This window comes from Rutidosis leptorrhynchoides, chromosome 1, assembly GCF_046630445.1.
Source record: "Rutidosis leptorrhynchoides isolate AG116_Rl617_1_P2 chromosome 1, CSIRO_AGI_Rlap_v1, whole genome shotgun sequence".
Classification (NCBI taxonomy): domain Eukaryota; kingdom Viridiplantae; phylum Streptophyta; class Magnoliopsida; order Asterales; family Asteraceae; genus Rutidosis; species Rutidosis leptorrhynchoides.
Genome location: NC_092333.1, coordinates 664,291,139 through 664,307,521, shown reverse-complemented (window position 1 = coordinate 664,307,521; position 16,383 = coordinate 664,291,139). Strand labels below are relative to the sequence as shown.

The 16,383-nt window shown below is 32.5% G+C and overlaps 1 protein-coding gene and 5 non-coding genes across 6 annotated transcripts; 5 read left to right on the top strand and 1 right to left on the bottom strand.

Moving 5' to 3' along the window:
• The first annotated feature begins 234 nt into the window (after positions 1-234).
• Positions 235-306, top strand: TRNAH-GUG (transfer RNA histidin (anticodon GUG)). The gene has a single exon. It is a non-coding gene; the product is annotated as a tRNA-His (tRNA).
• Positions 307-654: 348 nt separating this feature from the next.
• On the top strand, positions 655-743 carry LOC139887461 (small nucleolar RNA U31b). The gene has a single exon (XR_011773293.1). It is a non-coding gene; the product is annotated as a small nucleolar RNA U31b (small nucleolar RNA).
• Positions 744-956: 213 nt separating this feature from the next.
• Positions 957-1,041, top strand: LOC139887428 (small nucleolar RNA Z195/SNORD33/SNORD32 family). Its single transcript, XR_011773260.1, has one exon. It is a non-coding gene; the product is annotated as a small nucleolar RNA Z195/SNORD33/SNORD32 family (small nucleolar RNA).
• A 300-nt stretch (positions 1,042-1,341) lies between these two features.
• On the top strand, positions 1,342-1,433 carry LOC139887437 (small nucleolar RNA Z221/R21b). The gene has a single exon (XR_011773269.1). It is a non-coding gene; the product is annotated as a small nucleolar RNA Z221/R21b (small nucleolar RNA).
• Positions 1,434-3,217: 1,784 nt separating this feature from the next.
• LOC139887438 (small nucleolar RNA Z221/R21b) lies at positions 3,218-3,309 on the top strand. The gene has a single exon (XR_011773270.1). It is a non-coding gene; the product is annotated as a small nucleolar RNA Z221/R21b (small nucleolar RNA).
• A 10,351-nt stretch (positions 3,310-13,660) lies between these two features.
• Positions 13,661-15,935, bottom strand: LOC139885889 (photosystem II 10 kDa polypeptide, chloroplastic-like). Its single transcript, XM_071869644.1, has 5 exons — positions 15,729-15,935; positions 15,586-15,644; positions 14,807-14,862; positions 14,651-14,703; positions 13,661-13,884 (listed from the first exon to the last, which is right to left on the bottom strand). Exons 1-5 carry the CDS (start codon positions 15,880-15,882, stop codon positions 13,790-13,792), a joined length of 417 nt encoding a protein of 138 aa, XP_071725745.1. The 5' UTR covers positions 15,883-15,935; the 3' UTR covers positions 13,661-13,789.
• Positions 15,936-16,383: the final 448 nt, after the last annotated feature.

Genomic DNA, 16,383 nt, shown 5'->3' with positions numbered 1-16,383 from the left:
GAAGGTTTCATATCGTTCAATCTCGCCTCCTCAACAAAAGTTTTCAAGCCCTGTCACTGCACAAACCACAACAATACCTCCATGAATAGAGAATGGTCTCATATACCCGTTGTATTCCTTGTATATCTTTTATGTCACTCATTTTGGTTTATAGAAAAATATATCCAGTTCTAAATTCATTGCAACTTCTACATGGTCAATTTTATTAGATAATATCAAATTTACTATCACCTTGTGGCTGTAGTTTAGTGGTAAGAATTCCACGTTGTGGCCGTGGAGACCTGGGCTCGAATCCCAGCAGCCACAAACTATTATTTTTTAAGTAGTCATTTTTCCATGAATTTTAAATTTTTAATTATGCTTTATATCTGATACAAGCCCAAGTACAGCCCAAAATAAAAATTAAAATCTTCTCAAACCCTAAATCGGGCCATACGTCTATACAACAGATACAAAAACCCTACTCGATTCGCAATATATATAGCCGGTACATCGTTCATAAACCACCACTCAGTTTCAACAACTTCTTATCAGATTAAATTCACTTTTTTTTATATGCCACATCAAATCAATTCGTGAATTCGTGAGCTTTCTTTGTTTCTCTGTCTATTTTTTATTTATTGTATTTTGTGAAATTTAAAATCGTTCTTAGCTGAAAATGATGTGAATTATTGTCGCCCCAGTCTTACGAGCTCGTATTCGTACGTAGCTCTATGGTGATAGACATAATTTTAATCTGATTCGTTGATTATGTATATTTTTTATATAAGTTTTTATTTATTACCATAAAAAATAACGATAGTTATTGTCTGCCCAGTCTTATGTGTTCTGTTTAATTACAATTCTCTATGGTGAGATATAATTATTAGTTGATTTATTTGAATTTTTTATAATTTAGGGTTTTATTTATATTAATTTGATTTTTGTTATAATTGGAGATGAACTGATATGCAAATGATTGATATGATGATTTATTTTACCCATTTATGTCTGTACTATCGAATGATGATCTATAATACATGCACTACCATCTGATCTTTCATTTTTAATCAATCATCTTTGATTTTTATACAAATCCGTTTTTGTATGTATGTTTAATTATAGTAGTTTTACTTATTTAATTAAAATTGATTGATTGTCGTTTTAATGCCTGATGGTATCTGATGCCTCGACTTAATTAGTGATGTAGGCATCTCGTTTTTACAGGCAAATAGTGATGAAAACAAATTTGCGACACAGTTTGCTGTTAATTGTCCAAAGCTTACTGTTATTTATTTTTGTTCACATTCATTTAAAAAAAATTAATGTTTTTATTAAATAAATTTATAAGTTTGTTCTAAAGGGCATTGATGATAACCTAGGAAAGTCATGCACCACTCTGATTTACTTTGTGAATGATAAACTTTCTCTACCCATATTTAGTTTCTGAGCCCTTTTGATAAACTACTGTTTTTTTTTTTACAATTATTTTACTGTATCCGTTTTAAAGTGTTTTTTGATAGTTGAGAGGATGAACCGTATGATAATTCTCATTGAGAGTTCAAACCATGATGCGGACCGTTCAGCTTTATTAAAGCTTCTGGGGATGATCTTTTGGTTGCTGATGGTTTTTTTTTTAACTATTTTGGAACTATTAGGATGATGTGTTCTAATAATGTGTTATGTGCGTTTTCTTTTAGGTGTTGCCATCTTGTATTCTGTAATATTTTTTATGTTTCTGATGGTGATAGAAGAAGCTTGTACAGATTGATAAAAAGGAATGAAAAGGGGATTTTGGTGGATAAAAAAGAAAGCTCTTAGGCCATGTCCATACATGAAAAGGGTATCCGGAGGAGCAGGTGTTTGATATCCAAACTGTTTAGCAAATGTCTAATGTTGCGTTGAATCAGAATAGTTTGTGTACATATAAATCCTGCCATTACATGATTAGATTTTCATATTTTCTTGTTCAGTGGTGTTTCTTCCATTTCGATTCATCTTGTAAGATTCGATCCTAATGTATATACTGTTTTTTGATGCTTAGATTTAAATGTTTACATAGTCTATTGTTATATTGTTGCAGATTTTTATTATATATTTTGAATACTGCCAAATGTTTTCTAGCAGTTACATTTCTAGACCATTTATCAATTAACTTAATTCTTCTTGGTGTAGAACTGTAGATGGTCTAAGACCGTCCCTTACGGGTGGAAAGTCATGCCCGCCAAGCCTACGTGTCTACAAGTCATCATATGGTGTGTCATTTTTTTTGCTTGCTGTAATTTGAGCTTGTCACCACGGCTGCAAATACCATCATCTCACATTTCCTTTACCATCACATGTACCCCTATGTATTATTTACTTAATACAAATTATAGATTCTAATGCTACGTGTACAACTATGTATAACAATATGTTCCAATTGTTCCATGATGAAATATGCTTCAAATTTGTTGAGAAGCATCACTTAGTCAGAAGTTCAAACGAGAATCACAAAAAAGGACGAGAACTGCGAGAATTTTTAATTTACAAAGATTTTCACATGTGAGTAGATTGAATTATCCATAAATGTTGATGGGGAGTAAGAATGAACATAAAATAATTTGAAAAAACTTATATTTTACCTATATAATTAAATACATAGTTTCTCTTGCACGTATTGTTTGCATTTAAATGCATAAAAACTATGAAAATAAAAAGTTCTCACACAGTTCTCGCCCTTTTTATGGTTCTCTTTTGAAACTGCCCCGCATCACGTATTGCCATGACATGATATTGCCTTGTTTGGAGCCAGTGGATTCGATTGCCTCTGGCGTGGGTTACTCCTCATGGTTGTGAGAGCTCAATTATTCATCTAGTTTGTAATTTATGGAATACAATTTGATATAAAAGTGACATGGCCAACGTTTCATGCTTGATTCATGATCTTAAGTGTTTGATTTGATGATTTGTAGATTGATATAATTCCTATACTTGTTATATGACCTTTGTGCATCACGAAAATGACAGGAGAAATCGAAATTTGGGTACCATAACCTGAAAACAGTATGCGTGTTGTTCTTTAGCTCCCACGAGAGAGAGATGCTCACTCGCACGAGTGATGCCTCATCCATAAGTGAATATTTCAACACGTGCACGAAAGCGCCAATCACGCGAATAGAGGCCTATAAGCGTGTGTAGTAACTCTTCTGCACCTAAAAACGAATATAACATATTTTACTAATTATATGATAACTTAGGGCATTGATGATAACCTAGGAAAGTCATGCACCACTCTGATTTACTTTGTGAATGATAAACTTTCTCTACCCATATTTAGTTTCTGATCCCTTTTGATAAACTACTTCTGTTTTTTTTTTTTTTACAATTATTTTACTGTATCAGTTTTAAACTGTTTTTTGATAGTTGAGAGGATGAACCATATGATAATTCTCATTGAGAGTTCAAACCATGATGCGGACCGTATGGCTTTAATAAAGCTTTTGGGGATGATCTTTTGGTTGCTGATGGTTCTCAACTGTTTTGTAACTATTAGATGATGTGTTCTATAATGTGTTTAGTGCGTTTATTTTTAGGTGTTGCCATCTTGTTTTTATGTTTCTGATGTGGTGATAAGATCGTACTTGCATGGATTTGGAAGAAGCTTGTACAGATTGATAAAAAAGAATGAAAAGGGGATTTTGGTGGATAAAAAAAGAAAGCTCTTAGGCATGGTCAATGGTCATACATGACATAGAAATCACATTTTGAAAGGGTATTCGGAGGAGGTAGTAAAACTGACTGCAAAACGGGGACCTCCGTTTGATATACAAACTGCTTAGCAAAAATCTAATGTTGCGTTGTATCAGAATAGTTTATGTGGATTTAAATCTTGGCCATTACATGATTAGTTTTTCATATTCCTGTTCAATGGTGTTTCTTCCAATATCAATTCACTTTGTAAGCTCTGATCCCAATGTATATACTGTATTTTGTTGCTTAGATTTATATGTTAACATGGTCTATTGTCTTATTGTTGCAGATTTGTGTTATATATTTTGAATACCGCCAAATGTTTCATTCAATTTTAGTATCAAAGTCATGAGTTCTATTCACTTGAATCCAATAATTTGCTTGAAATCCAACGGACCAATCAGAGTACGACATGTGGCGCGATAATCACATGTGATTGGAAAAAAAATTCAAAATTTTTTATTTTTTTACTTTTTTTTAAAAAAAAAATTAATTTTCTTTTTTTTTAAGAATTTTTTTTTTAATTTATCATTTCAAATCGAATCACATGTGATTGTAAAACCCAATTACATGTGATTGTAAAACACAATCACATGTGATTCTGCATATCAAATCCAATTACATATGATTGAAAAAATAAATTCAAACTTTTTTTATAAAAAAAAAATTTCAACTGAAAATAAACTTTAATTGGGTGATTTAATCAAGTTTGTTAGCGTTTCGTGATCATATATTTAAAATTTCAGACTTTAATTCGGTGATTTTATCAAGTTTTGATCAAAAACTTGGTGTTTAAAGGTTTTAGCACAAATTTACTGAAATTCGTTATTTTATTAAAAAAAAAATTTCAATCACATGTGATTGGATTTGACATGCAGAATCATATGTGATTGAGTTTTACAATCACATGTGATTGGCATTCAGAATCACATGTGATTTACTGCATGTTCGAAAAAAAAAAATTTCGAAAATTTTTTTTTTAAACAAATTTAGTTGTAAAAAATGCTTTTTTTATTTTTTTTTCAATCACATGTGATTATCGCGCCACGTGTCGCACTCTAATTGGTTCCTTGGATCTCAACTTAAAAGTTGGTTTCATTTGAATATTCCTCTCAAGGTCATATATAATTCGAGTCACATTTTGTAATAAAAATTTCCAAAAGAATGGATGTTTATACTTGCATAAAACCATTACTTTTAAGATATTTTGGGATGTTTACACTTGCATAAAACCATTACTTTTAAGAATATATTGGGATGTTTATACAATTTAGCGTTATAAAATTTAAGTAACTTAATTATTAAAAAAAATAATAATAATTCAAACTAGTGAGGTCCAACCCCAGTAGCCCACACCCTTACACCTACATTCGCCAGTGATTACATTGCATAGCTGTTTATCAATTAACTTAATTCTTCTTTCCCCGTGTAGATGGTCTTAGACCGTCCCTATGCCCACCAAGCCTACATGTCTACATGTCATCAAATGGAGAGTTAAATTTTTGCTTGTTGAGATTTAAGCCGCTCTCCACGGCCACAACATTGTACTTTTATCACTAAGACAATATATATTTGAGAATCGTCACAGACATTTCTTCAAATTAACGCATTATGACCTTGACACTTATCGCTCATTACATTTTACTGTCATTAATCACACATTTCCCTTTCCATCGCATGGACTCACCATGTTAAAATTACTTAATACAAATTATAGATTTTAATGCTTTGTGTACAACTATACATAACAATATGTTCCATGATGAAACATGCTTCAAATTTGGCGAGAAACATTACGTATTGCCCTAACATGAGATTGCCTTCTTTGGAGACAATGGATTGGCATGCCTTTGGCGTGGTTTACTTGCCAAGTTGGGAGAGGCCGGAGAGCTCTAAACTCTAAATTAATCATCTAGTTTGTAATTAATGTAATACAATTTGATATAAATCACCGAAGTTTGACTTGAGTGGTATGTGGTGGAATTCAACTTTAGGGTACTGTCAAGTGTCAACCTAGGTGATTCCCACTTCAAGCAGGGAGTTTCCAACCTTTAATGGTACTGTCAACATCAATGTGATTTGGGAAAGTCTTTGAGGGTTTTCCCAACTTTCGATGGTACTGCCAACATCGTCGCGAATTGGGTTTCACTACTACAAAAAAACAGCAAAGGAACCTCTTTTTTACCCCTTAGAAACCGGTTTTACAAGAGGTTCCTTTAGGTGGGGTTCCAAAAGTGTGAAACCGGTTAAGAAACCGGTTCCTTTGGTGAAGAAAAGGAACCTCTTTTTAACAAAAAACCGGTTTCTTTCCTGAATATAAGATACCTCTTTTTATTACAAACCGGTTTCGATACCAGTTATTTGGAACCCTTTTTTACTTAAAAACCGGTTCCAAAGCTTCTGTTTAAAAAAAAAAATCAAATGCGTTTGATTAATAAAACCTGATATATATTCATATACATTGAAACCTGCTATTTAATAATATAAAACAAACTGTTAACAGATTAATATTCTAGCTTCATAAACATACAAAATACTTCAAAAGGTACACATATCTTAGTTTTGTTGAAACATCAACAACCAAAACAACTTACACAAGTTCTAGTTTTGTTGAAACTTCAACAACCAAAATGTTCAACAATCAAAAATAAGATAACTAAGGACCACTAAAAACTTAACTAATCAAGGCTTCAAATATTCGAAGATCCAAGTACTAACGATACTTTCCAACTCGGTCGCGCTAAACTGTTGTGTAGTAATCCACGGTATCTATAAAAAGAACAAAAAAGAGCATGTTAGTCAAAACGCAGGGTAGGTAAAGTGCAGGTTTGTGTGGGTTTGAATGTTAATTAAGTAAACACAATATCCAAGAAAGTTATGATTACACACCAGATGACGAACCGACATTGTAACACGCCCATTTTCCCCGATTCTATATAAAAGAGCCCAATGCATATAGACTACTTTAAACTTCAACACTAATAGTACAAAATGGAAATCTGTAAATGGACCTCACGTTTGATTAGGTGTATAAGTTATTACTTTGTAGAAAGCTATAATGAAGAATTTTGCAAGAAACTTACATCTATGCACCTCATCATGGTACCAAGACAATTCACATCATGGAATCAGAACCCAATATAACTCATGTTCTATGATTCAAACAATGAAAAAACATGATTGATTCAGGAAAAGTTATTATCTTAAGATTATTGGTTCCTGAACATACTAATTGATGGCAAGTCTTTTGCACTTTCAAAAAGCTTAAACCTTCCATCTTTCATTGTCATCCCAGATCTGCAGTAAAATATACCCATACTTTTATCCTTCCATTAGTGACTAACCCAACCCAACCCAACATGTTTCTAACTCTTAACAAATGAACCGTTTAATCCCATAAATATGTACCAAATTATTTTTTTTAATCATTTGCTACCTATACTTGGACAACATGCGGTGGGAGAGAGAGCAAGTGCATACCCCTCAACTATTTACATCTATTGTAAGCAAAGTAGACAATGATCAGCTTCTGTTCATACAAGGTTCAGTATATACAGTTGCTCCTGGGATCCATCATTTGTGTCTTTCAATTGATACTTGAAGCTTGGACATATTATTATTCTTCTCACATATGGGATCTTCACAAGTTAATACAAAAATTTTCCACACAAAAGCAGAGTTGTTAGCACATGATATTAATAACATATAAGTTGAAGTGTCAATTTCAATCCTTTTATTTTTAGCTTATAGTTTTTCGTTAAACAGGTAAACAATAAGACGCTTCTATAACTTATGTCGTAAAGTCAATGTAAGAGGTACATGCATATCCAAAATAAACATATAACATATAACAATAAATCAACATATACAGCTTAAATCGAAACACGACTTGAAATCCATATTTCATCTAATAATCATTTAATCCCTTAACAATATTAATAACAAGAGCAATTAGCGAAAAATTACATCATTATCAATCTAATTGGTCAATTTGGTTACAAAAAGATGCAAGGTTAAGGGTGTGGCCAATTTTGTTTATCTGCAACATATTATATTAACAAAATAAGCCACTAGTGCCAAACCGTAACACTAACACTGTTTTAACAAAATTACAAAACCTAACTCTACTTTTAACAATCCCTAACAATAACACTACTTTTAACTACCCTGATACTAACTACTGATTTTAACAAACCCTGTCACTAAATTAACAACCCTAACAATAATTTTAACAAATAGAAAAAAAAAATTACCATGATATTTGGAGAGCTTGTGGTCTTGTTCTGCTCTAATTGAAATAAGGAGGTGGAGGATGAAGTACAATTCACAGGTGATGGCGCTAGTGACGATGAAGGGTAATTTGAATGAACGGAAGTTAGAGGGATCGGAAGTCGGATCGGTGAGAGCGAGAACGAACAAATGAAGGGTTCAATTAGGGTTTGATGGAGTTTTTGTTCGATCCCGCAAAAAAAGAATCAACTTTTCATTTTCCTGCTGTAAAAATAAGTATTCTTTGTTACAAATATTGTTCCAGGTAATATTATAAACAAGAAATTGGTTTTTAATTAAAAAGAGGTTTCAAAAATGTTAGAACCGGTCTTTAATTGAAACAGGTTCCTAAACTTAAAGGAAAGAGACCTCTTTTTAAATAAAAAAAGGTTCCAAAAGGTTAGAACCGGTTTTTTCTAAAAAAGAGGTTTCTTAAGTTAATTAAAGAGACCGGTTTTGTTTTCGAGATACAAAAACCGGTTCCTTTTAGTTTTTGGAACCTCTTTTCTTTGACTTCTGTAAAAAGAGGTTCCTATTTGGGGTTCCTTTTGTTATTTTTGTAGTAGTGTTTTCTCGTAACGCATGTGTGGGTGACAAATGAGAGCATCCGATGTCGATATCGTCGTTAAAAAAAATACAATTTGATATAAAGGTGAAATGGCCAACATATTGCCTGCATGTCGTTAAATGAAAGATAACAATTCCATTTTAGCTGCTGATGTATTTGATATTTGGTGAAATTGGAATGGAAAATCAATTCTGTTTCGTTTTGTTTTAAATTTTAATTTTTCTTCATAAACATTCGACGAATCAAATGCCGCATAAGTGTATTTTGTATTTGTGAATTAGGTTATCAATCCTACTCATCATATCAAAAGTAACCAAATGACGAAAATGAGTTACGTAAATGTATGCATTAAATAATAGTAGTACTAAATACTAATTGGTAGCATAACCGTATAACTCGTACATACATGATTTTTAGAAGCCATTACCCAAAAAATAAACAAAAATCAAATCGAATGAAACTATATTAAACTTAATATTATTAGACCATTTCCAACCGTGACTGTGACGTCACGAGCAGTTAGTGCACTTTTTAGCCAAAAAGTGCAATCTGGCTAAGACATGGCAATGTCAGTTTCTGACATTTTTTAACCGTTGTGTCAGTTTTTTGTGTTAAATATTGAGTTATGATGATGTGGTAAAATCTGATTGGAAAATGAGTGAGGAAAAATCGATTAATAATAAAATATGTATTTTAGTTAAATCTCAAAATTATGTGATTGGCCAAAGAAAACTCACAGATGAATATGAGATTCGTCATGTTGGTGACTGACGGATGAAGATGAAACTAAATGACGTCCCGTTAAGGGCCGTCAGTTTTTGTCATTTGTGTACAAGTCTCATCTGATGGAGGAAAACTAACGATGGGTTAGAATTGGTCCTTTTATAGGAGGAATCAGGGTTAGTACATATATTCTTAGTTGACATTTACAAGGCACTTGCTAGTTTATCTTCTTTGATGACATTTGAAGCGTGAATTTAGATGTGAAACAACATATAATAAGCCTTTGACAAAATGCAATATACTATTTCTGGGTTACCTAAGCTTACCCACTGTGTGCTTCATTACTGTATACTGTTATTAATATTTCTTTAGAAGCCGACTTTTGATTTTAAAAAACACCAGTTTATAACCCGCGCATTCGCGGGTATTTTATCATACAAGATTTAAAAAAATATTAGTATTAATAAGTAAAGACATCACAAAGCTCGATTCTAAGAATATTCGGAATCATAATTGATAAAGTATACACATGGAAATTGTTGATAAATAGACATACATACCCCTTTGGCTATTTCGAGTAAACAATATTCTATTGATGATTGAAGTGAAGTATTCAACCTAAACTCATGTTCTCCAACTGATTCAACGATTGCATGAAGGCTTTTTCTCAAATGCCGACACAGATCAATTTAGGACCAAACTTGCCGAGCCAAAAAAAATAGTAGTCTGTATAACATCCGACTTCAATTCAGGATCATGTGAAACATTTTTGTGGTCCAAGTGGTGAACAACTGAAACTAATATCAACTGCTTGTTTTCTGAATCAAAACCGAAACAAATTTAGTATTGATATATACTGAATAAAATATAGAAGATACATATAAAAATTTAAGTACCTAGATGCTCAAGATAACACAAACAACCCTAACCCACGAGGAGCAATCCATTGTCGGTTAATCTCGAAAAAGATAAACATCAGGTCTAACACTCTACCCATCGTCGTACGAGCCTTAGCGAGCTCTACCATTCTTCGAATACAAATTTGAGCCCATATTTTGAGTGTTTCAACCTCTTCTCTGTACCATTTGCAAAATAAATAAAGAGTTAAATAAATAAATAAATAAATAAAAATTTTAACTTTAAAATATAAATTACAGCGGATACACACACATTATGGAAGAGGGTACAATAGTTGATAACCTAGTCAAAAGGGAAGGATCTTTTTTTCGGCCCGTGGTTTAACAGTCTAGTAGTTAGAATTGGCTTCATTTTAAGCCCCCCTTCCTTCACATCTAACTACTTCATCCACCCAAAAATGATGTGCTTCCCCCTATTCATCGTCTTGTTCAGTGGTTGAGGTCGAAACATAGTTACTCAAAATCACATGTATAATCTGCATTGTTAGAGTTCAGACACAACGATTTGAATAGTCACAATTGTACGTCATAATATTTGCAACAAAAAATATAGTTTAACTGACGAACCACGTTAAATTCATCAAACATATGCGAGAACTCCATCATAAACCAAATCAGCATTTGTAATGTGTTATCTAAAGACAAAAAGAAAGGATATCATTTTCACAATTCATAATGTTAGAAGTGTACAATGGCTGAAAGGCATTGTAAGCTTGCTACCATTAATCGCTTTTTCTCATCTTCTTCTTCAGGTTTACGTGCAACCATACAAATCTTTGGAACTAAATTTTCAATATTGTATGTGTAAGTTCCATCCACCTGCAGAGGATCAGTTGGAAAACTGGTCTAAAAGGGGTTTTGCTCAAAATAGGCATCCTTTCATTGCAGGTCAAAATGGGTCACGCTGAGTGACCTCGCATGGAATACTTTTTGTCCACATAAAAGTACATTCATTAAACTAATTCATGTGTCAAGAATGACTATGGTAGTAATATCAATGCTAGAAAATTAAAGCAACCAGACTTATTTCACAACAGATGTCACCCCCTTCTGATAATTAAATAAATATTTGAGAAAAAGTGCAAAACTTGTGCATGCACTCTCACATTTTTATTTGCAAAGAGACTCCTATTTTTTTACACACATACTTACTTACAAGTGTCGGAGAGATTTTGTGTGTTGTTTTGATCCACTTCAACATCAGCTAATAAATTCGAAGAATATGAGGGACCAGCCGCCATCTCCTTGGTCCTTTCAATGGGTTGATTCTCCTCCAAAATCAAGTGATCACCATCATATTTACAATGAAATCCTGTATTAACAACACGTCAAACCACTCTATCTAATAAGATAATGTTATTAGAACAGGAAATCACAACAAAGGGAACACAAACTTGATACATGTATTATTGTTTATTTTTTCACTAAATAATGGTACAACGTATTACAATATCCATTTTACACTAAGTCTATTAGAACTAAACAATATTTTAAATCTTATGATAACTAACTATCCCGAAACAACTGCCAACGTTGATAAGCACAATAGAGTAAGATAAATTGAAGTGTTGAATGTTTATATAAATATAAAAGCCGAGGCTGATGTACTTGACTTTGCCTACTGTCATAAATTCTAAACTGATTTTTAGCCCAATTTCAATCAAATTAACCCTAATTCAGTAGGAAGTTGGAAGGTTACTAAAGCCGTGCCACCAATTAAATAAACTATCCCTTCAGCCTACCCATTTTGCCACCTATATTCTTTTCTCAAGGAATGCATTAGTTCTCGTATATTAGGTTCACACCGCTTGATAACCGTTCATACACATGGTGTGGAAGCAATTAGCCTAATTAATCTTTGGGTAAGGTTCTAAGCAAATCTCACATTCATCATCTATTTTTAGTTCAAGATGTGTGAGATCAACATAGTTTCCCAGTTTCTTTTGATCTGATATCTCCATCCACAAGCTACCTCATTTAAAACCACACTAATTCACCAACTTATAAGGTAGCCAAAAGATGAAAGTATCACAAGTACAATACATTGATATGGTCTTGATCAGAACAACCAAACAAAAAAATCTATTATTCCATCAATAATATCCCAATTAACTGTGTTATTAAAACCATATTTGTATAACTTTAAATGTATAAGCTTTATAAAAGTAAGATATCAAGTTTAATAGGGAAACATGTTAAAAAGAGAGTAAAAATTCATAATTAATCTAAGAATGATACCCTTTTCTGATATAGCAACACCAACTGCTTTGTCCAAACCTTCTTTAATACCAATACATTTGTGCACCTAGTGATTCCATCAATGAGAACATGAGATGGCCTGAGTTATAATGGTTCTCCATGAAATAAAAGCTTCATAACGTTCTTCCTTCAATTACACAGTATGGTAGCCAGCAAAAATTCAGATTTGACTAAACAAGAAAAAAAGCTAGCAAGAAATTCAAATTTGACAATTTCACAACATTACCTACCCATTAGCAAAAAAAGAAAAAAAAACATCATTTGAACTTTATTAGCAGACTCATTACCTCACTTGTTTTTCTTATTCTTTTTATCCTTTCAACTTTCAGTCATGTTCTTACAATTTCAGTTCCCACTTTTATCAACCATATCTTCACAGACAAAAAAAAGTCAGATATTAGCCTAACACATATTAATATATAAGTATTAAAAACAATTCAAAATGAATATAAAAAACAATAAAAATCAAACCTGATATGGCTGGACGTATATCAATTGATCACTATGATATGGATCTCATTGTGATATGGATGTCGCCGATTAACATCAAAATGTATTCATATCTGATAACAGCAATTGATTTTTCCCATCAAATCAAATTAGCAGGAATGGAATGAGAATAAAGGGGATTTTAAATGCGGTTAATGGATATGACGGTTTTAAGTTTTTAAGATGAAATCGAACGATGAATGAGGATTACGGTTTCTTGTTTTTAAATTAGGGGAAAAAATTAGTAATAAAGGTAATGGGGTAATTAGGTTATATAACCACCGATTAGAATCCTAAATGACGACATTAGCTATTTAAACGGATAAGATTAAAATAAGAAAACAGATCCAAGGGTTGAGCTGTTTACACGTTTGTTCCTAATGATGCCATAATTACTTTCTTATTATAGATAAGAGAGATAGTCCTTATTTGTTACATGGGTATGGCTAATTGATCTCGACAAAAATAACAATCATTAAATGTACGCAAATTTATATGCCAAAAAATTCATTTATTTCGTGTTATTAATCTTTTGCTTCAGAAGACCAAATAAGCCGAACTTGGTTCATTTTAGTCCATGTCCATGTATAAGAAACTTGGGATTGTAAGTTATTTTGAACAAGTTTCAATCATCTGTACAACGAATCATTTCTAGTGCAACGAATAAGAAATGCAAGAAAAGAAACAAGAACATATAACGTAATTATGTTGTAGAATTAGCATATGACAAACAAGAACGAAGTTATATGTATATTGTACATGTTTGCTTAAAAGATCCTATTTGATGGGACCAAATTACAGGAAAGAGTAGATACATGAACAATGATAATAGTAAAAATAATCGGGAATGATTTTACTGTGCCAAAGCACTTGTGCTGTAAACTAGAAGAGCACCTCCTCCTAGAATTCCAGCCAAAGTAACAGCCCATATCAATAGCCCTGTTACACCTGCATTCATATTCAAGATATATCTTTTAAAAATAAAGAAAAAAATATCGACTGTGTATCTGGTCAATTCAGCTCTTATAAATAACTAATAGATCATTTTTTCACATTAGGTACATTTCTCAACAACATAACAACAATAACAATACACAATCCCACATGTGCTAGGTACTGGTAGCACTGGTAGGTATGTTGTAGACAATCATTCCTTCGCACCCGATGAGGAAGACAAGCTTCTCTAGCCCAAGGTAAAGAAAATTCATCCCTCAACCCAAAGTTAAAGATCGGTGGCGAATTCAGGATGAAAATCCAAATGAGGTCTCAAAAATTATTTTCAATGCTAATTATATTTGAAGGGTTTAGTGGCTCTTTAATTCTAAAAAACCATTAATTTTAAAAATATATGGGTCACATAGTTAAGTTTGGTGATGTCATATACAATTTGAAGAATAGTTTGTATAAAAATTTCCAAAGTACCCCACACCAATACACATAAACTTGCCACAGGTAAAGAAATTGCTTTCGGAAAAACCTTCCGCGAGTATGATCATCCTAGCACTAAACATGGATGGATACTTTAAGCAGCATACATGCTAACCCCTTTGTTAATTAACATTAAAAGAATTGTGACATCATTTTAATGATTCTTCATAATATTCACAACAAGAAACGTATGTTGGATTCTAGTCATGATAACTAATTGTGCCGTTCTTGCAAGAAATATGTATATTGTAACGAACTAATCGACAAAGATGAGCTTGGTTCTTACCTCCAGCATAGACATCACCGGTTGGGGACCATTCTTCTTCGTTGTAGATGGGACTGTATTTACAGATTACATAGTAAATTTTATTAATTTTAGTTCCATTTTCATGTAACTTAGAACAAAAAAGTGAAAGAATACATTTAATTTGAAATTTTATACCTGTATCCATCAACGTTAGCACCGTACTTGTCAACGAATTGGTAAACACCCTTCCCCTGAATAATGTTTACAAGTAACAATTTGATTACAATATTACTAAATCGTCCATCCATTTCCTTTTCTCTTTTTTACAAAATACTCCGTAACATAATTTTTTTTTTACTTTGTTTTCATTTTTCTAACTACTTATTATTATATTATAGCTATACCTAAATGATAAAGTGGAAATGAATAGCACTATTCATTTTTTCCACTTTATCCCAACTTAACCCCTTAACTTCTTTCACTTTATCTAAACTTAACCCTTTAACTTTCATTAACATACAAATCGAACCCTCCACTTTTTACGCATATTTTTCCCAAAATTTCACAAGCTTAACCCCCTTACTTTTATTACAATACAAATCGAACCCCCACTTTACTAACTTTTTTTTTGTTTTTTACTAATATTCAGTTTTCACAAACTTAACCCCCTAACTTTTATTAAAATACAAATCGAACCCCCACTTTATACGTACAGTTTTTTCAAATTTCACAAACTTAACCCACTACCTTTTATTAAAATACAAATCGAACCCCCACTTTACTAATTTTTTTTTTAAATAAAAACCCGAACGCTAAAAGCAGCAACTTTCACAAAAGGAACAACCCTTTAATGTTATGTCGAAATTTTTTTTTTTTACAAAATAGATGAAGACTTTTTTTTTTACTCGCATTCAAAACGGAGCCCCGGCGCGAAACGAGGGCTCCACAACTAGTTATAACTAAAACATACGTACTGTTGGCTTTCGTCCAGAGGCATCTACACCATTTCTGAGCTCCATGCCACCTCCAATTCCTATATCAACAAAAACATTTTTACTTGTTTGCATAATTATATACAATTATGTATGGATTTAGATATATAGAGAGATTAAGTAACCAAGAGGCTTGTCAACTTTGATCTTCTTGACACCACTGGCTTGAATCTTGAATGAGGTTTTGGCTAGTGAAGGAAGACCTTTAGCAGATGGATTCTGAAGGTTGAATGCACATGGCTTTAGGGATAATGAGGACGACATCATTGTGGCTGCCATTTCTTGATTCTAAGCAAATTTTCGAGATGGGAGATGAAGTTGTTGTGGTACTCACTCTATTTAATCAGCCAAAGATAACAAAACATGTATTGGTGATTCCCATCTTGACACGTGTCACTTTTTATGTGGTCTATTTGTGGATTTGATTTGTTGCAGCATTATCACCTTTCCTTCGATGTTTCTTTACTTGGAAAAAATAACCACACTAGTGTTCACTTGTGTTCTGGTGTAGAGCGCAATGATACAAGTTGTTGATTGGACACGTGGAAGAAAGTCATTGGATCTAGTAGAAGTAATGGTTATCACTCATATTTGATTTGAAGTTTAATTATAATTGGTTATGGTTATCGTTATGGGGATGATTCTCACACACACTTTTTTGATCCTCACACACCTATTTTAACCTTTTACTTCTCTAATAATACTCAATTGGTGTGTGAGGATCAAAAAAGTGTGTGTGAGAATCATCCCCCATATATTATGCCTATATATCTAAATATC